This window comes from Pyxicephalus adspersus, chromosome 6 (genome assembly GCF_032062135.1).
Source record: "Pyxicephalus adspersus chromosome 6, UCB_Pads_2.0, whole genome shotgun sequence".
Taxonomy (NCBI): domain Eukaryota; kingdom Metazoa; phylum Chordata; class Amphibia; order Anura; family Pyxicephalidae; genus Pyxicephalus; species Pyxicephalus adspersus.
The window spans coordinates 99,966,417-99,989,451 of record NC_092863.1 but is presented as its reverse complement, the minus strand read 5'-3'; the positions used below and the strand labels follow the sequence as shown (position 1 = coordinate 99,989,451).

Below are 23,035 nucleotides of genomic sequence, written 5' to 3'. Positions count from 1 at the left end.
CCATTGTTTCTTGATTCTGACTACCATGCCCTTGGAAATTTTTTTTCAGTTTTTTTCAATTGCCCCATTTTCTTCTGCAGTAGAGCTTTCCATAAAGAGAATTTGTATTTAGGAAGTTAGCAAAAATCCTTCAGTGTTCTCCCCAGCCCCTTTTAGCTGGGCGCACCACCCAGCACTTTTCAGTGACCACCCGGCTGTTTTTGGGTAGTTACTGATGAGTTTGGACACAATACAGGGCTGCCACCCACCTACAATTTCTTCCCATACAGCTTTAATAAATTCCGTGTTAAACACTTTACTTGCATAAAAGTAAATGTATATAACTAATCTGAAAGTGATTGATTTTCTCTCAACAAAATGAGTTTTACTTTAAAAGAAAATAGCCATGACACAAATGGTATTTGTTTAAAAGATTTCATGTATGATCTTAATAAATATATGTAACAAAATGCTTTGAATGGTTAGTCAAACAGGTTAATAGGAAAAATTTATAGCCGGGGACTTACAAAGGTAAATTAGTTACTTTCTCCAAACTATGGGCACGAGTTAGATTTCTGAAAACAAACTTTTGTGATCGTGCCCTGTGACAGTAGAACAAATAAGCATTGTACACACATTACTATTCATCTTTATAAGAAAGGGAGGGGAAACCTCCTTGAAAAAATCAGGAAGGCCATACCTGTTCTATCATTTAGTGAAACACCCGGGGGATTGCTAAATGTTGTTGGGGGACTGCTGCACTGCTGGACTCTTCCGGGGCAGGTATTTACCATGTGTGCATAGCTTTAGGCCATTTCCTGATAAAACAGCCCTTGTCTGGGGTAGTACAATACAAGTATTGCAATATACAATCAGGATAATACAAAGACCTCAGTTACTCAGTACAGTAATTATATAAAAGGCTGCAACATTTGTTCTGAAAGTGATCCAGGGTGACAGTGGCACAGCTGTTCTATAATATGGGAGGAAGACAGCTGAACCATGGGGTGTAGCCACAGACAATCCTGATATCATTTCCACAGCGTGCTGACAATATTTCCTCTTAAAGTTGATCTCCAGGCAAATAATTAAATACATAGATAAAATACACATATGGGAGTAGTTTTGCATGCCAATACATTTTATAAGTCTGTAAATCCAGTCTTAAGATTTAAACAGTTGCAGTCCTATTTGGCTGGAGAGGAGACCTGACAATTTTTTGCTGCAGATTTATTTTCCCTTAGAGATCTCCTCACCACCCCCTTCCTGTGACTGGACAGCGTAGGGATATTAATGTCAGATGAGCTAATCTTCCTGTCCTTCTGCCCAATAAACCTATTAGAATGAAGCACACCTAAATGGCTGTTTTTGCTGCTTCTCAAAACCCTTCTGCTGCAAAAAAGCTTTAAAGTAAAGATAACAGAGACTGTTGATCCAGTGAACATCCAATTGCCTCATGGGTTTAGGAAGGAATTTTTTTCTCCATTAAAGCAAATTGTATCAGGGGTTTTTTTTTCGCCTTCCCTTGGATCAGCAGTCGCCAACTGGTGGTTCGCGAGAAGATTTTGGGGGTCCGCGACTCTGGTCGGTGCACCCCCAAGCAGGGTCAGGAGAAGGACTGTGCGGGGGGGATGCATCGGCCAGAGCCGCGTACCATGTCGTGCAAATCCTTGGCTAAGGGAAGTGGGTGGGCTGTGTTTCACGATACAACACGCCTACTCTCCCATCGCAGGGTTAGATCGGCGATGGCAAAGTGGGCGAGTTCTGGCATCATGACGTCACTATAGGGAAAGTTTCTTCCCGGAGCAAGTAAATTTAGTGGTCCGTGGGTCCAAAAAGGTTGGCGACCACTGATCTGGGATGCATGTGGACAAAAGGAAGCATGCAATATGGGGGAGGTTCCTCCCCTTTGATTGACAAGTGGCTCCCTGCACATGCGCAGTCAGGAGACGGTAGTTTTAATGGTCCGCGGAACCAAAAAGGTTGGCAACCGCTGCTCTGGATCAACTATGTGTATAGGGTTTTATATCTGGGATATGTTTATTTCCCTAGTGGTTGAATTTGATGGCTTATGTCTTATGGCTTTTTTCAACCTGATTTACTATGTAACTAGGTAAACCAGGTTTAAATTCAGGATCTTGACATTTTTATTACTCTTACTCTGTTTTATAGTTTATGTATGCCTTCTTCCAAAACATTTATAATAATCTATACTTACCTACAGTTAAGCTTTGCATTGATGTTCCCCATGGGGAAGAATTTAACACCAGTTTAAAAAAATTGAAGGTACAAGGTTAAAAGCACAAATAAATCTAGTATTTTGCAAGTAAAAGGACTTGTAAAAAATGGAATTACAACCACTTACATTCATATCAATGATAACCAGGGCTTTGGAGTGGATGGCAGCAATGAACCGCAGCAGTACCGCTGCATCAGAATCTCTTTATTTTCCTTTTTATACAGCCAACCACTAGAGTCTTGGTACCCATATCTATCTCTCCTTATAAAAAAATAATGACTGTATGGAAAGTAACATCATCAAATTAGGAAAAAGGTCCCCTTCCCCCCTACAGCAGAAGCGGGAAATGAGAATGTACTTAAATGCAGATGAGATCATCAAGCCAGTCCTGATTACTCAGGTGTATCAACGTCGATGAGGAGCCGGTGATAGCATCCAGCAGAAATAGCACTTCACAGTCATAAGTGTCTGTTGGCGCGTGCAGTATTAGTATTCCGCACTGTGATTGCCATGAATTAATGCTGACTGCATGGGCGGAGGAGACGTCTGTGTGGAATATCTGATCAAAAGCTCTGCTGAGCCCTAAGAATTATTTCCAGCTCCTGCAAAGTGATCACTCAATATCCTCTACAGCAGAGATCGCTACTTACCATTGCTCAATGTCATTTAAACACCTGTGAAATCTTATTTCAATTAGGACGGTGCCATGATGGGGCCAAGACAGTGCTGAACATTAAGGGGTGGCATATAAAAGCCAAAACTGTAATCTATGCTAATTCTGGTGTGGTCTAGGACAGCGCACACCAACCAGTGGTCTGCAAGAAAAAGTTGGTGGTCTGTGGCTTTGGCCCCCCCACCAGCAGGGTCAGGAGAAGGACCCCGCAGGGAGGGTGCACCAGCAGAGCCGCAGACCATGTCTCCCGTACAGATTGAAGGCTCGGAGAAGCGGGCAGGTCGTGTCTCTGGACACATCCCTCCCACTCTCCCATCGAAGGCTCAGATATGCGATGGGAAAGTGGGCGAGTTCTGGTATCATGACGTCACTATAGGGAGAGTTTCTTCCCTGAGCCAGTAAATTTAGTGGTCCGTGGGTCCAAAAAGGTTGGCGACCACTGGTCTAGGACACATGTGGACAAAAGGAAGCATGCATAGAAGATGCAAGGGTGGAATACCATTGACATGTGACAAAAGTCATCATCTTTTTAAAGTATCCCTGCTTCAAAGAGAATTTGATGTTCCATAACCTGACTATGGCACAGAGTTGATTCTGGTCTTATTACAAATGGAGGTACCACATTTATTAACTTGGATTCTAACTCTGCCTGCCAATGAGATCAACAGTCCAATGGTAGCAAGTTGATGTCCAGTACCAGGAGTCACTATAGGTGGAGAAAGGGAAGCCGAGGCATTTGGTGTGTATAATGGGGTGAGAGGGTTTCTTGGATACACATTAGAACCTAAACAACAAATCAGTGATTCTTGCATGATAAAATGATATTCAATAATACATGTATAGGGGCAGTACTCTAAGCTCATGAGGCTTGTGTGAATGCACACCTGCAGACAAGTTCATGTTGACAGAAGGTGAACACATTAGTCTGCTGCTCCTTTATTGTCCATTTACATGGCCAGGGCAGGGAGATGACCAAGTTGCATTGCTGAAAAGTGAGTTCATTACCTTGACTGTTCAGAGCATTTGATGACTGACTGGTTAGAATTACTATAGCTTAGCATTAAGCTCAAATCATGGTATGTCATTCACCCCTTGGAAGACTAATGATGATAAATGTACTTTTAAAGGAAGGAAAGAAACAGACAAGGTTTACATTTGTGTTGGAATAGAGGTAAGTATGTATTCATACAGAGATACATACATAATTAGTTACATAGCAAATCATAATCATATTACCAGCTCATTGTATCATCATGGGGTGGATATTGTGAACTATACAATCAAACAGCTACTGCTTTTCAGTACCGTTGTAGTTTTATTTATCCGCCACATTTCGCCAGTTTAGGCTTCCTCAGGGGTGTGTGAGAGCGATTTAACGGTCTCTACAATAGATCAGATATATTGTTACATTCTTGTTCGTGGTAATATCATGTGCATTAAAATACTATATAATATATTTCGAGTTTCACAGGGAGGCCACCTAATATTCCCTTATAAAGAATATAGGGACAAAGAGAGATACCAATCTTCTACTAATTCATGGTGATAAATGTTTAAAATGAGTGGCTCTAACTTGATGACCAAGGATAGATGTCTCACCGCTCATTGTTTTCTAACAATTCACTAATAGATACTCTTCTTTATGGCACATGAAACATGACCACAATGAAAGACAGAAGTAAATAGCATCTCTACTATCTGCAGGTTACATTCGAATGTGTAGGTCTATGTGTCGGGCAATACATAGAATTATCTTGATACATGGTCACTCCAGGACCATGGCCAGTCTGGTAGATATGAGCAAGAATATTATTTATGTTACCCCTCTGCCACAAATGAACAGGAGCAAGCTCCGGACCATTGGTATGTGTGTGGATATTATTTCTCTCTACAATACCCAACGCTGAACCAATGAGAGTTTTACAACATTCCTAAGACATTAAATACATTAGCAGCTACTCAAAGCATCAGTGCAAATAGGCTTTTGGTCCACCATAAGGTCTATCATAAAGGATAATCAAGGAGCCTTCTTGTGATGACTACATTTTGTTCCTGTCTCCCAAGACATATATGTATATATAAATTTATAAATTCTATAAGGATTTCCAGGTAGACGTGTAACTAGGCACCCATGGACATGGTCTATCTACTTCCATAGCTCTACAGCTGTACAAAATCCTCTACAAAGTGACCAACCTTCATTGTTTCTGTTCCCAAACTAAACTAAACTAAAGTCTTATAATTTAGTCCTCAATGCACTGCACAATAAATGCAGTTGTTGTAGTAAAAAATAGTGTTGCATTGATTGTCTGGTGTGGAAAAAGATTTAGGTTTACTCATATGGTTATTCAGCATTTTAAAAGAGCTGCAATTTGACAGCGTGTATACTAGTCCTTGAAGAGGAAACCCGCTGTTGACCCGGTGATGCCCAGAGAAGCCCAGACGTGCTGATCCTGCATGCCTTAAGCTATATTCACTCAATAATTGTCACTGGAAACAATCATTATGAATCATTTCTAGCAACAATGGAAATGTACTAGCACTGTGCATGCTCTGCTGTTCTTTCTTTGGAGAAAGACAATCAAGAGGCCCCCAACCCATTGCATCATCTTCCATAGATAACAACATCTATCAGTCATTCAGTTATCCAGTAGGATGGATCATTGCGTGACGTTGTGGGACAGTTGTACACATTCTAGATATTCTTCCAAGAAGATCATGAACATTCATCTTGGGTGAGGAAAACCACCACCCACCCAAATTTGAAGGCTCCAATTGACAAAGCCCGACACGTACTACTCATCGTCTGAATTACTTGTAATTTTTGTTCATTCTTTAAAATCATGCCACCGTGGAAAGCATGGAGTACATCTATGACAAGAATATAATTACAACCTCCTTGAAGATTCTTTTTTATTCTTGTACCCTGTGGTTAAATGGCACAAATTACATGTGCTAGGTCTGACTTCAAATATTCCACATTTACTAGAAATTCCTGGAAATATATGTCATCGTTTTATCCAATTTTAGAAAATGCTTCAAGTTTAAAAAGCTGAGTAGGGCACACCTTTTCCTTAAATTCCCTTTATATAGTCTAACTGAGCGATAATTTTGTCAGTATGGATTGTGCTTTAAAATTAAACGTTAGTTGAAATTCTTTCAAGAACCAAGAAAATTATACCACTGATGTTGAGTTGCAGAATTTCCTAGGGACAAGGGTAATTTTAATGCCAAAACAATGGGTTCTGAGTGAGATAAACATTGTTTGATGGGTAGAATTAATATTTATAGATGGTGCCAAGGACAGGGGAGGTCGGGTAATGTAGACATTACTAAGTAGACCTGAGCAAGCTTTAGATAAAAATACCCAGCCCTTGGTATGTCATTCATCGTACAGTATATACACACAGGGTGATTTATAGAACACTATATAGATTACTGTCATCAGCAGATCATTTACCTCCAAAACCAGGATTTGGAACAAACAGGCGAGCAAATGTTTTGCTTCTTTTTACTGGGACCTTACAATTCGTTCAAAAGCACATGCCATTAATCAACACACAGGCCCAGTGTTTGGAATACAATAGAGTTCCCTATATTGTAAAGGAAAAATATAAATACACTAAATACACTAAACAATAGACAAAATGTTAAGAACACAACAAAAATTACAGTACTGTGGCTTTTTTGAGCAAATGTCACCTAAGCAGCTTGATGAACAATACTGGGAGTTTCAATTTGTGACTCCAAAAGTGGACCTTAACTAAAAAAGTAAAGCTTTTCTATCATATAGTGACCATCCATTAATATAACTTTAGTTTTGCATTCTTCCTATTAAATTGCAGTGCATTTTTAGTGGTATAGCTGTGTTTCTCCATGCAAAGTGAGATCCAATGCACTGGGTGTTCTTCCAGAGATTCGGTGAAGTCATTACTGTGCTGCTTACTGTGCGGGAAACCTGCACTTTGATGTTTTGCCACCCCCTTTCCTGATGCTTACTGGAGAGAAAGCTGTACCTGAAAGCAGCTTCTTGTTAGAGAGAATGCTGTACCTAAAGATCTGCAATTCAAGGATCCACCTGATACTTTCTCATTTATTCTTTGGATTCGTGCTGGAGAGAAAGCTGTACCTAAAAGCTGCTTCTTTCTAGAGAGGAAGCTGTACCTGAGAATCTGCAGTGAAAGGATCCACCTGCTTCTTTTTCATTTATTCTGTGGATCTCTATTTTCTCCACTTTTCCTGATGCTTCTTGAATATTCCTCCACCAGTCGTCTGGGGTTCAGCTTTATAGGAAACAAAGCTCTCCTTCATAAAGGTGACCCTTACCACATTTAGGTTTTTTGTCAACAAGCTTTGATGGGCAAATGCATTGTGCTTTTTGCCAACAGTTTGAAAAGCTTCCAACATCATTGAGCATTTAGTGCTGTGCATTAAACCTGCAAATGACCTGCTTCATAAACTTTTTGCATCTCATAGACTTGTATGGGAAGAGAAGCAGTTAGTGAATCTAAGGGTATTGTTAGACACAGGACAAGGTATGATAACTCAGTAATGGGGAAAGTAAGGTCAGCTAAAAGGAAACCCCCAGATCGGTCTTTTTAGGGTCAGTTTTCATAGTTCAGGTCCTCTTTAGGTTGTCACAAGCCCAATATCAGTAGCTGATATCCGTGAAATAATAATAATATCAATATCTGTCACAGTGATCACATGACAAATCAGCACTTGTTTGCTTAACATCAATTTCCCAAATTATTTAATTTTCCTCTGCCCTTCACCCCTTTCTCTCTGCTTCTAAGGAACATAGAACAACATTTCTTCAACTTGAGTACTTTGAGTGGATTGGTTGTAAATAAAAAGATTGTTACAGGTCTATTCACACTATGTATTGCAGTAGAGCAGACTTTTTAATTTGATACAAACAACACACTGCGACACGACACAGGCAAAATGATAACAATGCAGTGTATTCCAGAGCTCCAGCATTTGCCTTCAATAGGATTATCGGGCCCTTTAAACAGCACCAAAGTTTTATAACACAACATATATATATTAAATATAAATATATATATATATATATTATAAATAATGGGCCATTTAAACTGCAGAAAAGTTTCATAACACAACCAGAGGCATTGAAAGAAATATATACCATATATATATATATATATATATATTATAAATATAAGGTTACCCACTGCAAATATGATGGCAGCTGCTGAGAGCTAACACTCTTTGATGGGATTTGGAGTGACTGGGATTGGTGCCAGGAGAAAATTGATGAACATTAAGAGCAACGTGCAGGAAGTTGGAGGTACATTGTGCTCTCACTTCAGTCGCTTGTGCTTGATAAAAGGCTATGTGAAGTCGCAACACTAGCAAGGCATATGTATAAAGCAGTGAGTCTGACATTTAGCGAATATTCACTGCAGGTGAATCTGGTTCATGTGGCTAAAATGACAGCCATTAATTCACCACCATTTGAATGTTTGGTGTACGTCACATTGACTGCTTTATAAATGAACCATATTCCAGCTTCTTGTTCTACAAATTATTTTATGATAATTCTCTCTACGATGGTACATGACAACGGGATGCATTAAAGGAGAACTACAAACCTGAATATTCAGCAATTTTTTTTAAAGATCTAATGCCTACAACTTGCTACATCAATCAAATTTTAAAATTAACTTTTTGTCACAATTGGAAAGCAATACAAGACATAAAGGGGTGATTTAAATCGACTAAAATTGACCCATTCATAGCAGGAATTCTGATTTCCACAAGTTTTTGGTTGGATCTATAAACTTCATTAAAGCAGCAAGTTTATTGATCATTTTGGATTCCATAATTGACCAAATTTGAGTTACATTATCCTACCATCACATATAAATTAGCTTGTTGGAAATCCCATACCAGAACCATGGGTATTAATATAGGAGTGAATTCATATATATTTTTTTTTAAATTGTGCTCTCCTTTTTGTTGGTTCGTAATTGGAATTGCAATTGTTTTTCCAAAGGTGTTCAGGAAGGGATCAGATCAGAGTTCTGTGCTGGAAACTGAACATCCTCTACACCAGATTCATCAAACCATGACTTTATAGAGCTGGCTTTGTGCACGGCGCACAATCATGCTGGAACTGAAAAAACTGCTGCAAAGCCTTTGTATGCTGTAGTATTAAGAATACCTATCATCACCTAAACTCTCTAATTTATTCAATGCCACAGCATTTATTTCCTTCCAGAGCTGTATTCTTTTTTCACCAAGATCTTGTATTGATGATGGGAGAGTTGGACTACGGGAGATAAAGTCTGGACTTTGTGGTAGCCAATCAATGAGTGAAAATGATGTTTCATTCTCCCGGAACCACCTAATCACAATTTGAGTCTGATAAATCCTGGCATTGTCACCTTGGAATATGGCTGGGCCATCAGGGATTAAAAAACCCATTGATGGAAAAACCTGGCCCATTTTTTGGGCACGTAATGTTGCTGAATCTAGACCTGACCACCTGAAGCATTCCCAAATTATACCACTGCCTGGGGACTGATGATTTTGGACAAGAAGTATATATATATATATATATATATATATATATATATATATATATATATATTGTGATTTTTCTTAATTAACCATATGATGATTGCAGCTGTGGCTGCATTCATTGAGAAGAGTGTGTGATCCCCAGGGCACTAGAGGTTAATTAACCATGATGCAGCCCTGGAAATCCTCCTGTTCGGCAAGAGCTCGACCTCTCGGCAAATCAGAAGGCCTCTCTCGCTTACATTTTTGGTATAGTATATATATATCCTTTTACTCCAAGCTTGCTTCCAAGCGAGAAAGGCCCGATTCACCACAAGATCGAACTTAATATTCTTGCTCGTTCATCCCTATTTCTCAACCAGGGTTCCGCTGAACCCTAGGGTTCCTCCAGAGGTTGATAGGGGTTCCTTGAGCAGTGATCAGTCTCTTTCTATCTGGTCAGCTACAACTAATATCAAAGGTCTTTTTGGCTATCTGGCCACAAGGCTGACATTTTTTTTCACTGGTCACCAATGTAAGAAGTATTCTTCCAAGTGTTTACCACGCTAACATACTGTAGGCTGTGGCTATATTATTTATATCAGGGGTTCCTGAAAGTTATCTTGAAGTGTTCCTCCATGTTAAAATATTGAGATTTTCTATCACTGGTCTCTAATGATAAAGATTCTAATAGGAGGAAATAGCACAAGACGATCTTCTCAATGTTGAGGTTTCTTTGCCCAATCAAAAGACCTGGGGTATTTCTTTGGCCATCCTGTAATGCTTGACCGGACCGAATTCTGGCCTTCAAACATTACCCTACGCCACCCTCCTACATCTCCTGAAAGTCTTAATTTTTTAACATTTAATATTATACCCTCTTCTTTAAACTGAAGGCAGAAAGCCATAGAGTTCTCTTCCAGCTCTCTGGTCTGGACAGCACTCACTGATGCAGAGAATGGCTCAGACATGATGGCATCAACACAGCTCTGCACCAAAACACTATAAATTACTGGTGCCACAAAGAACCATTAAACCCTACATTCATAGTACAGTGTCAGGTTAGGGGACACTAGAAATATTCAATCTGGATGACTGAGGATATCTTATACCTTATGACCTAGAAGATGTGCCACAGTAGACATCTCCTAACTTAGGTGACCATTGCAACCATGGCTTTTTTTTTTTTTTTTTTTACTTAGGATCTTATATTATGAAACAAAAATGTAGCCTGGAGTTGGGTTTTAAGGTCATAAATATAGCGGTGCTGTCTGGCAAGAGTGTTTGCATCACCAGACTGACTGAACAGGGTGCAAAATCATTTGTCATGTAGAATAGTTTGTGTTTCCAATGTATAGAGCATGTAACTGTTTTCCTGAATTTATACCTAAAAAATAAGGGAAAATTCTAAATCTTGGAGCTGTTCCTAGAAACCAAAGCCAGTTAGTAGCTTTGCAGATGTTTTTCATCTACATTATGCATACTTTATCAGACTCCTTATTACCTTTAAGATCCTCACACAAACCTCATGAACACGTTCCTGATGTTGGGTTGGAGATGTGACTGTCACTTTGTCATGGGTGATGGTAACTTGCCATCGATTTGTATCATTGTAACTCATTGCATCGTCTATTGGGAGAGACAGAATTTATCTGGCTGATATATTAGGCTTAATCAGCGGTGATAAATAATCTTTTGGATTGTGGACATCTGGTAATCCGTTCAATTCACCTTCTTATTTCCCCAGGCTGCTTACGTGAGCAACTAGGAAAATATATATAAATCAATGCTGTAATTAAAAGCCGTGAATCACTCAATGTGGTCACTTCCTTGGCAGGTTCGGAGTTAGGATCTTGATGTAGTTCATCTGATTTGAGCTTGAAGATCTCTGGAAAAGTTTTGTTTATTCACAAAGATGTCTATGAAGGTTTTCATTTATCCAGCTCATTGTATATCTAGTATTAGTTAGTTGCATTCAACTGGACTGATTCTTGTAATGTTGACAACGTTTTGCAACTTTTCAAACTGCTTCATCAGCAAAATATCTTCAACAGTACAAGAACAAGTCCAGTTAAATGTGACTAACCAGTTCTTTATAATCAGTTGAAAGATTTCTCTTCACTATGTTCACCATTTGGTCACTAGTTTACATGTAGTGGTCCTGTATACTAAGATTCACCATATTGTTTTCTAAGACACATTTCCAAGAACAGTCCAATTCTTTAGATTGAAACTTGTACAAGTACCTACGAGTGCAGAAGAGATGTCTTCTGAGAAAATTTCCGTCTTGCCGGGGTTTAATCAAAGGAACATGGTTGACACATTCTTGTTCTAAAGTTAAAGTAAAGAAGTAGGGATCAGTACCCCTCATCAGAAGGGGAAACCAAATAATGGACTTTACAGAATATCTTCTTTTACAAGAATATCTTTTTTTATATATTATTTAATAAAGTACATACGATTCATTTAAACAAACGTTGAGGACGTTTATACATTTGCAGTTTATCCAGTTTGATCCTATTATCATAGTATTATCATACAAATTATAGGTAAAGGTCTCCTCGTCAAAATTTCACTATTGGATTTGGAGCAGCCTTTCTTAACATTAATAACATGAGGAATAACTTTCATATCTTGGGGGACCCCCTTCTATAATTACTATATCCACAGATCACAGTATAATATTATGGTGGTCCATGGGAAGAACGTCTCTTACATTGCTGCCCATTGCAGATAGCCATAAAGATCATTGGGGTTCACCTAAACAGACCTGAGAAGCACAAATTGCTCATTGCTTGAGGAACCCCCAGCAACCTCTGGAAGAACCCTGGTTGAAAAACTATCACTTCTTCGAGATGAGCAGATACTCATCTAGATTTAATCAACATTTTAAAATGGAGCCCACCCTACTCTGCTGTCCCCATTTCCTTGCAGGGTGCTGAGTTTCTTCTCTTCCTCTAGACATACTTTGGCCATCTTGATTGTTGGGCCAGCATGACGCAACTCCCACACAGGTGCATGGGAGTTCATTAATTCTTGGCATGCACTGGGGTAGCTTTCCAACCAAAGTTGCACAGCTCAGCTTTGTGCTAGATATCTGGAGTGATTAGGCTGGTTGGAGGGATCATTGCAGAAAGGACATCACCTATCCCTTTCTGCATTAATGACCTGCCTTATCATGGAACTCTAATTCCGCTGAAATTCCTCTACTGGAAAGGGAAGTACTAGTGATTTCCACCTCACTGTGTTCTTCTCCATACAAAAAGTACAAGGGCCCTGTGTGGTCTTTCATTGTTCCTTCAGGATAGAATAATGAACAATGTGGGGGACCACTGAAGCTTTTTGCCTAAAATAATCTGGACTACTCAGGTGACAATAACCTAATCTAACATGTGTATGAAGCCTAAGTCCCACAGTGCTCCCAACTCCTGCAATCCAAGAATGTCCCAGTCCAAAAAAAGTTCTTTAAGCTGCAGTTCACAGCACAATATTTATAAGAACAAGCTTTGATTGTTTCCTGAAGCAGAATCTGCCAACTCTGATGATCAGTAAATAATTCAGCACTTCTAATTACAGCTTTAGGTAGGCATTAGAAACGGCTATACAGAAGACCCTACTATTACTATACCAAAAATAACAATCCTATTGCAGGGTTTGCCTGTAATTTGACCTTCAGTTCTGTGCAAACTTCAAGGAATAGCAATAAGCCAATCACATGTGCAATTAAAAATGCCTTTTGTTTGGATGTTTAACTTTAAACATTCATCCTGTCACTTTTACTTCTAAAGTAAACTCAACTTCAATTAAATGCTAGCAACAAGATTGTGCAAACACCGGAAGGGAAAAAGGAGAGCCGGTAACTGTCAGGAGTGGATACTCTACACCTGCTTGTATTGGAGGGAGGACTTGCTAAACCTTTCCACCATCACCCGTACCTGTCTATTGTTTGGCAAGACATTCCTTGTACAACAAAATTTTCCATTTTAAGATTTTACACCACAACAGTGCCATTTTAAAAATTCATATTGGTGGAAAGATCCATAATAATTGGACTTTGTGAACACTATTGTGTGTTTATAAATGTTTTAACCCAAACTTTACATTACATGCAGATTGAAATTAGAAAAATGTATGAATCATAAGTAATAAATTCAATGTAAAGTAAAAACTTTTATAAACAGACTCGTAAATGATTCTATTGTTTTATTTCATTTGCTAGTATAAAGAAACATACGATAATTCCTAAATCACCATTGTGCTTAAAATAAACCCTTGGATCATTTCTTTGGAACTTATTCTACGGGGAACCCCGAACGGTACTTGATGTTTGCTTTCTTTTTTTTTATAATCAGAATTTGTATGGATCCTGAAAGAGTTTGGTCTATGAAATGAATGTTACTAATACAGAAAGTCAGATAAGGGCCTAATTAATAGCCAAATATGCTGTAACTGGGACAGTTGAATGAAAAAGTTGTCCGAAACTATCTCTATAGAAGTCTTCCTTTCACATACAGATGCATGTCCCTGATTTGTTTTTTTTATGACACTTTCAACCATAATTGTCTAAGTCATTAGGCTTTGGGATTGGGTCAATGCAACCAGTTTAGGACAAGGATCATATAGAAATCATTGACAGGTGCATTTGATCTGTGAGCTTTCCATTACCATTGATGTGTATGGGAATGGAAAAGCCATTTGAGTCAAACAAAAGCCCATTAACATAGGTCCTTTTATTACTTTTAAAGTTTTAGGCAGTTGGTAGGTGGTTCTGACCTCAGCAAAGCATTCTAGATACACTTTTAAGTGTTTTTTATCTGTGCTACATAAGTCTATAGGTGTGATATGCAATTTCTTGCATTGTGATAAACTAAAGCTACTGCCTATAGCTTCAACCAGCAGCCATATAGAAACCTGAATGCAACATTGGGGTTGATTTTTGGAAAAGAGACTGTTCATTTAGCAAGAGGAACTATCCTCATGCAAGGGAATTTTAATTTAGCCAATGAGATGAAAGATTGCTAACTTCAAACATCCTAACATGTGCAAGCAAAATCATTGTTATATTTACCTGCATATGATGAAGTGTTCTTTGCAAAGTAAATTTTCATCAAGTCTCCTTTTGTTAAGTGAAGATTCACTTGCAAATTTAGAATTCCCATTTTTACCCTTTTTGGCACAACAGGTAACATTTACCACACGTGTCAAGGCTTGGTCTTTAAAGACCGTATCCAACACCTTCAACCCCAAGGTACAGACAAAGTCTCTTTTGGTTTCTTTTCCCAGTTCTCTAATTTATGTTTGGGAATCTTTGACCTCCTACCTTTGCATTCTTTTCCATAATTACCTGGTATTATTAAAAAAAACATGGATTTACTTTGGATTTTCCTTGTTTCTTTATGGAATTCCAAGCAATAAGACATTATTAAGGCAACACTAAAGAGCACAGTGGGTCTTCAATTCTAATATCCATTGTTTCCAAATGCGAAATTCCAGTTGTCCACAAATCCTGCATTTTTTTTTTTTAATAAACATTGGAATTCATTACAATCGTGACCTTCTCATGCCAGGGTTGTGATCTCATATCAGAGAGTACACAAGAAAATGTAGGAGGCTGCTCAATATATTTTATTAAATGCACACATATACACCAAAGACTGTTGTGTCCTTTCTGCAAAAATCCCTGCTTGATCGCTGCGGGTATCTGTCAAAAAAAGCAATTCCGGCTTCCCCTGCGTGTGCCAAGAATTGAACTATCTTGCACCTTCACCAGGAAAAAAGAAGATAATGGCAGTGCCCTGAAATGAAAAGAGGACAGGTAGGTATTGCGGGTTTAGTTCTGCATTGGGGTTAAGCCAAGTAACATTTTTTTTGGAACATTAGGTCCACTTTAAGAGAAATAAACGGTGCTAAATAGAAACAGCAGCAAAGCATTTGTTTAAGACGGGGTTCTTTATTAAGTGGGTCCAAGATAAGTGGATGGCATGGAAGCTTATAGCGTAAGAAGTACAAATAAATTGTTGCTGCTGGAAGGAAGGTCTCCAAACATAATACAAACCTGTTCAATAGCACTCTACTGGGCCTATAATTGGTTATTCTTCAAATAACAAACTCCCTGGCCTTAGGTGTCAACCCTCACTCACTGTATTGAATCTATAGAAGAGCAGTGATAAAACTCAGACTATTCCTTTCTTATTCCCCATTATTTAGGGGTTCCCTTCTATCCCATCATGCAGAATCTAAACTTTTCCTACCAAGTGCAGGAAGACACTCAAGTCCGCTATTCAAGTTTTTTGACTTCCTTAAGTACCTGGTTCCTTGACTACCCCCAATTTTAGGTATGGGGGATCGCTGAGCTGCAAATATGTCCTAATTGGCCAGTCTTCTCTTCCTTATGGTCCCCTCTTTAAGTGGTCGTCTTGTCCATGTCAAAAAAAGACCTCCACATGGATAGCCAATTATGAGTTCTCCATGTCATTTAAGCTGTGACATGGACAGGTAAAGGAACATCCTGATTGACATAGGCACGCTAGACCTCCATTTGATTTTGGATTTAAGGTAAGGTAAGGTAAAATGGGTTCAAGATCTAAAAGGGGATTAGGTTTATCGTGAAGACCAGCTTTAAGTTCACTGCACAGGAATTTGTAAGGTCACTGCATTTCTGGAGGAATCAGCAGGAAATTTTTTTATCATTGTACATGCAGAAAATGTTAGTAAATCATTTGTGATTTGCCATTCTTTTGCATTGTTTTAAACCACATAGCATCATGGAATAAGGTGCATTCATTTTAGGGTGCCAACCCACCAAAAAAGCAGACGTGCCAATTTTTTTCTAAACTGGTCCATGAAACAAATAGAATAAGGCTCTATGGAATTCTCATTGATAAATCTCCCCATAATGGAAGGCAAAGACAGTGGCAGTGCCTTCTGGACTGCAGGATGTCTCTTTTCCTTTAACAGTCGTGAGCTGAGCTGCCCCTTTATAAATGCAGCCAAATCTTTCTGACAGCGCAGTTGCTGCGAGATTTGTCTTACATCAGCTGCCGGGCCCTCGCAGGTGCAGCGCTCCTCTGTGACTTTCTAAGCCATCACTCCTTCATTAAGAAGTGTCTCTGTTACTGGCAGCCCAATGCAAGCTCAATTACCTGCCTACCCCAGAGGGTAGGGTGACAGGGCTGGGGGGTGGACAAGGGGTGAAAGCTGCTCAGCATTGCCTTATTTATTTAAGGAGCCATATTTACTGATCAACTAATGATGAACAAAGAACTGACAATCTGATGTCTAGAAAAAATGTAATCTGTATTGGAACATTTCTCTTTTTGTTTTCTAGGTGCCCCATTTCAGCGATCTCAGCATACTCACGCTACCTCCTGCCGCCACTTTCACCTGAGTCCTCAACCCCAGCTCCCGGACTTCCCCCTGCACCATCACCCGGTCCAGCCGCAGCAGGGCATGACACCACACATGGCTACTGCACACCAGCATAATGGAGCACTGCACCAGCCTCTGCCACCTCTACCTGGCCTACCGTTCCAAGAGGTGGCCGGGCCCTCCTTCCTACCTCAGGCCCTACACCAGCAATACCTCCTCCAGCAACAGCTCCTTGAGGCTCAGCACCGCCGAATGGTTCCACACCACAGGTATGCAATGCCAAGAGAGAGGAATGAGAGGGGTAGACCTGCACGAGAAGAGCGGGGAAATTTACATCCAGCTTTCCCTGTAGGAGCAAACACAAACTCCTGACCTAATATCTATGTTCATTTAGAACAGGTGATCATAAAAAGTCCCTTTTCTGAATTTTCGGACTACATCCAGATACAAGTTTGACACCCATGACTGTCTTCATGCAATCAATGTCATAGAACATTCTTCTTCATTTTGGAAACCTATTAACCAGAATTTATAATGGATCACAGTCTAAAGTCCCCACCAAAGTCCCAGTCTAAGGTCTCTAGCATAGTCAGTATATTGCCCCCACCTTAGTCACAGTTCAAGTTCCCCTCTATAGTCATAGTCTAATGCTTCTGTGTCCATAGCATTTTGACCCTGAGGTAGTGTTTAGGATTACAAACCCTTGGAATTACATTGCCTTCCCCCTTTCCATCCTCATACAGTGTACGGTAAGGTATACTGTAGTCCACCAAGAAAGCTGGTAACAGATATAACTTTATTATAGCACTAGTAAGGAGCACAGTCATTTCTCAGCTCACAATATTTCTATCAGAATCAACAGATATATCCAAACCTTCTCATTCCTATATATACAAGACTAAAAGGGATCTAATAAGGGTTCATGGTTGGGTTTACATACTTTTAATGAAAAAAGGGAAAGTATAAGGTCAAATAAAACAAAGAAATGTATAACGGCCCTATGTCTGCCTAGCCCAGAACAATCCATGAGGCTTTGGAAGGGATCAGGCTTCAATATTTCATATCCATATAAATCCTCCTCTCTTATAATCAGAGGAAGACAGTAAGTCCTATATGGACAATATGCACAATAAGTATAAAAAGTTTTTTTGGTCCTCATCAAGCACAAACATGCAGTAAAATTTCTTTTAAGAACTCTTTTAGTCCAATCTATTTTGGTGAGTTTTCACATACATAATAATGCACAATTTTGCGTTCCATAAATGATCTGGGTAGCGGTGATTTTGAATATTACATTGCTTTGATTTTCTCCCGCACCTATGCACTCTCTCTTATAGTTTGCATTGTTTTGCAGGCGGACTCAGGAGCGAATGTCTGTCCATCCGCACCGGTTACGCCCAGGCTTTGATTTCAACCAACAAGTGCAAATGCCCCAACCTTTGGGGTCCCGGTACTTAGCCGAAGGGACGGACTGGTAAGAAAATATCATTTTCTTGCTAAATACAGAAATAAATTCAAATATGAAAAGTACCAAAAGACATTCAGATTAATACACCCCTGTGTGGCAGGGTAGGCAACTTAAGTTTTCTCAGCTGCAGACAGGAACACTTAAAGGGTCCATTGTCTATTCCCTTACATGTGAATGGACATTGAAAGGTGAAGCAGCAGCTGATTTCTCTATCATTCTACTCCCTCCTCCTTCCGGCATGTCCTTTCTTAGCATAAAAGCACTACAGCACAACGTAGTGGCTCCTTCTTTGTTCCCTGTTCTGTATTCAGATGTACAGATTGCAGGAGACTAATGATCATTCTAGGTCACAAAGCAATGGAAACCCAAAATTTTTAAAGTGTCACAACAGAAACAAAAAGTGAGGGGAACTTTTTTAACTGGGGCACTTGTTCAAATGACAAATATTTATATTATAATATAATATAAGGAGGTATAAACTTGCTTTCGAGTTATCTCCTCCTTACTTTCTGCCTTGCCTATGGAACAGGAGGTGAAGGAAGTTCTCCCCCCTTCCAAAAAAAAAGGAAATTATAATAAATTTTATCAATATTTTATATTATCATTGCAGCAAAAGGAAAAATGTGACATGTTTAAAATCTAGGTCTTCCACATAGGTCTTTAATATTGTATTAGTTGCAGAGTTTTGAAGATAAGCCACTATAGGAAGCTCGGTACAATTACTTCTGAGATAAAATATCAGCCATACGGGAAATACATTGGGCCGGATTTAATAAAGCTCTCCAAGACTTGTGAAGATAGACTATTATAGGGGAACAGGGGTGATCCAGCAAACCTGGAATGGGTTTCTTAAAGCTTATTTGGCAAGTGTTTTCAATACTGGATCTATTCCAGATCTGCTGTATCAGCCAAGTTTCTCCCATCTTGGATAGCTTTAATAAATCAGGCCCATAGTGTTAAAATGAGCAGTGAAGCAGGAAGCTGATCCTGCCGATGTAATGAAAACTTTGCCTGTAAATATTTCATTATAAAAATTGCATATTGACCAAGTTGTTTATTTCAAGATTATTCCTCTTCCATGTTTCAAAAAAAAAAAAAGGCTATACATTATCTTTAAGAAATGTTTAACATTTTGGATGATTTAGTGAAACACCTAATTGGTTACACAGTTGTAAACGAGCTCATTACCATGAGGTGCAGGGAGCCGGGAGCTGGGGAAGATACAGTAAATGTATGTGCTCTGTACGACATTAAGCCTTTAGCTTCTGTTATAAAACAGATGGAGTTTCTGTTTCAAAGATGATTTACTGGCACCAGCTGCTCTCGCGCTTCCCTTCGCCATGTGTTTACTATAACAATAGAAGAATTGCTATAACAATCAGCTCTGAAAAACTTAGCAAGACTTCTCTGCCTGCCTCTGGTTCTGTTATATTTTATTGGAAGCTCTGGTATATGAAATGTTATTGTTATTATTATTACCTAGTATTTATATAGCGCCGTCATATTGCGCAGCACTGTACAAAGTCCATAGTCATGTGACTAGCTGTTCCTCAAAGGAGCTCACAATCTAATGTCCCTACTTCAGTTATATGTCATTATTACTGACTAAGCCCAATTTCAGGGGAAAGCCAAGTGACCTAACTGCATGTTTTTGGGATGCGGGAGGAAACCCACACAACCAAATAACGCATTTTACCAAATAATACAGTTATGTTCTATTATTATTATTATTATTATTATTAATAATAATAAACAGAATGTATATAGCGCCAACATATTAGGCTGCGCTATACATTTTAATAGGATACAGATATTGACACAGGAGGAGGAGAGGACCCTGCCCCAAAGAGCCTACAATCTAAGAGGTGGGGGAAGTAACACACAATGGGGGGGGATATGGAGTGGTGGGTTTTAAGTGACAGAAGAAGATGGGTAGGTGAGGGTGAAGCGTTGGGTTTTGAGGGCTCTTTTGAATGAGCATTAAGTAGGAGCAAGGCGAATAGGAGGAGGAAGACCATTCCAGAGAATGGGGGCAGCTCTAGAAAAGTCTTGAAGCCGTGCGTGTGAGGAGGTTATGAGTGAGGAAGTCATTGGAGAAGCGAAGACATCGACTAGGGGAGTTTTTTTTTATCAGGTTAGAACAATAATTGTTTATTATAATGCAAATAAACAAAAAGTATATTTATTACATATAAACATATAATATGTTTGGATCCATACAATGCCTAGGATTCTATTTATAAAGCAGTCAATCTAATATTCATTGAAACATTTCTTGGTGGAGAATCAATTACTGCTATTGATAAATATGAATCTGGAAGATTTTCCACCAGGAAACTCTAACACCCTCCGGAGGAATCCTGGTTGGGAAACTGACATTGCAGTCTGGAGCTGTGATTTGGGATCATATGACATAAAGTTGTATTGGTTTTAATAACATTGATATTAAAGATTTCGGTAGTTTTACACTTGTTGGTAAATTGCCTTCACCATTGGTCCTGATTTATTAAAGCTCTGCAAGGCTGGAGAGAATACACTTTCATCAGTGAAGCTGGGTGATCCAGCAAACCTGGAATAGATGTGGTTCAGGAGTGAAAACATTTGCTAACAAATAACAAATGGCTTTTAGGAAATCTCTGGATTGCCAAAGAGTCTCAGCAAGAGTTTGCTAAGTGTCCAGCTAATTTAAAATATGTGATTCCATTCTCCGTGGTAAATAGCAACCCAAGAATAACGTCTCTTACCTCTTCCAGGGACCTCAGTGTGGATGCCGGTTTGCCGCATGCGCAGTTCCAGGTCAGACCTGTTCCTCAGCACTATCAACATTACCTAACCAACCCGCGACTGCAACACTTCCCAAGGACAACGTCACTAACGCAAATGGTAAGAACGTTTCTATGCTTCCATTTAATCTTAGGTTTATTTTTCAGGATTTTATAGCTGGTAAAATATTATATCTTCTCTAACTAGATGCTGTCTCATATTTTGAGAAATAGGCATGAAATTGTAATATGCTATATGAAGAATAAACTTTTGTTGTGATTAGGGGAAAGGCTTTATGGCATAGAGGTCTTTGAAGTGTCAATGGCCAGACCAAATTCAGTATCAGTCTGCATCCGTTTACATTACTTTACAATAACTCTAAGGGGTCTATTTATAAAGCAGTGAATTTGGACCTGGTGAATGTCAGAGTTACTGCTTTATAAATAGAACCATAAAATTTAATTTAAAAAATGCCCTCTATGTTTTCATCGTAGGCTGACAAATCAATATATACATGTAAAACAATAAATATAATAATAGGAATAAATAAAAATATAGTACGTCAACACAACATGTTTTTCTTAATACTATACTTGAATAAGACAATTACAGCATTAAACAGACATAAATTTCTACCTACAAGCTGCAGTGGCCTTAGATAGTTAAAATCATGAAGTTATCACACAGATCAGGTTTCAAGTCTTGCCTGATGGTGCTGTCATGGGTGTGAATGTCTTGGCTCGAATGTCAAGGATCATTATTAAACAAATACTAATAGGCAAATATTAATAAAGATATAAGGTTGTGGTGGGGTACATACCAGATAGCCACAAATATTAATCTAAAATAATAATTTGTCGATTAAGGTAGAATGGGACTTAGGGTGGGAGCCCCCAGTCCAGTTCATTGATATTGATAAGGTTCCCCCATCTGTATTATCAATATACAAATAACCCCAATGTACCCTATTGTACCCTATTGCCTGCTAATACATGACTTGCTTTTAAATAACCAGCCGGTGCACAGCTTTGACCCCTTGGGCTACTTTCTGGTTGTACCAGGTCCCCCGAAACATCCACCAGGCCCTGGGATTCTGCCTGGGTTGGCTTGTGAATAATCCAATGGCTGAAAAAAAATAGCAAACATAAATATATTTTATTCTTTAGTTAAACAGACTCATTTGGAAACATTTGATAGGCGGCAGGTTCTCTTTGAGATGCTATCAGCCGTGACAGTCATCAAATGACGGGAGTGCTGTGCGGGGTTTATAAATAAAGACATTATTGGAAGGATAGACAGCTGCTACAGCGCCCCCTGCAGGGGCTCCATTTTTCTGCATGACTTCCAATATAAAGCACACACACTGTATCCACCTACATGACACACACATGAGAGCGTCTATAACATTTCTGCATGGTTTTTGTATTATCCATTAGCAATTGAGTTGTCTGCCAGTTATCTAGCCGAGTCAGGGAAATTCCTTCCTTTTCTTATTATAATAGCAGCATGCTGGGATGGCTGTCAGTACACCAGGAAAGGATCAATAGCCCGCTGCTTTCCACCTGGTATGAGGGCTCACACATCTTCCTGAAAGAGAACGTAGAGTGGCTTTGTGTTTACTTTCCAGTCAGGGCGAAAAGAACATACAAAAGGAAAAAAATATATATATTATGCATTTAAATATGAAGCACAACTTATGAATAATATGCATTCCTGCTCCCAGCCAGCAGGTGGAGCTCTTGCCACCTTTTTAATTTTCCAGTTTCTGCCTTTGCCTATTAACAGAGCTTGCTAGCTCAAGCTAAAATTTACACATTCAAGTGAATGAATCAGAACAGTGGCTTCTCCTCCTCTCATACTATGGACTGTGGTTTCAATTAGAGACTGAGTGACTAAAAGGAAGCAGTTACCGCTGTGCTGTTTTCTTAGGTAACCCATTGGGATCTGAGAACTTTTTGTTGTATATTGTAGTTTGTTTGTTTGTTTGTTTGTTTGTTTTGGCATTCTGTACAGTTAAAAA

General features: G+C 39.1%; 1 protein-coding gene across 2 annotated transcripts in view; it reads left to right on the top strand.

Annotated features, from left to right (window-relative positions):
* ARK2C (arkadia (RNF111) C-terminal like ring finger ubiquitin ligase 2C) overlaps positions 1-23,035 on the top strand; it is a 66,850-nt gene that overhangs the window by 24,290 nt on the left and 19,525 nt on the right. For both annotated transcript variants that reach the window (XM_072413501.1, XM_072413502.1), the window contains exons 2-4: positions 16,744-17,053; positions 18,139-18,258; positions 21,006-21,135. In XM_072413501.1, coding sequence (XP_072269602.1) covers positions 16,744-17,053; positions 18,139-18,258; positions 21,006-21,135 — 560 coding nt within the window. The remainder of the gene's footprint in view (positions 1-16,743; positions 17,054-18,138; positions 18,259-21,005; positions 21,136-23,035) is intronic.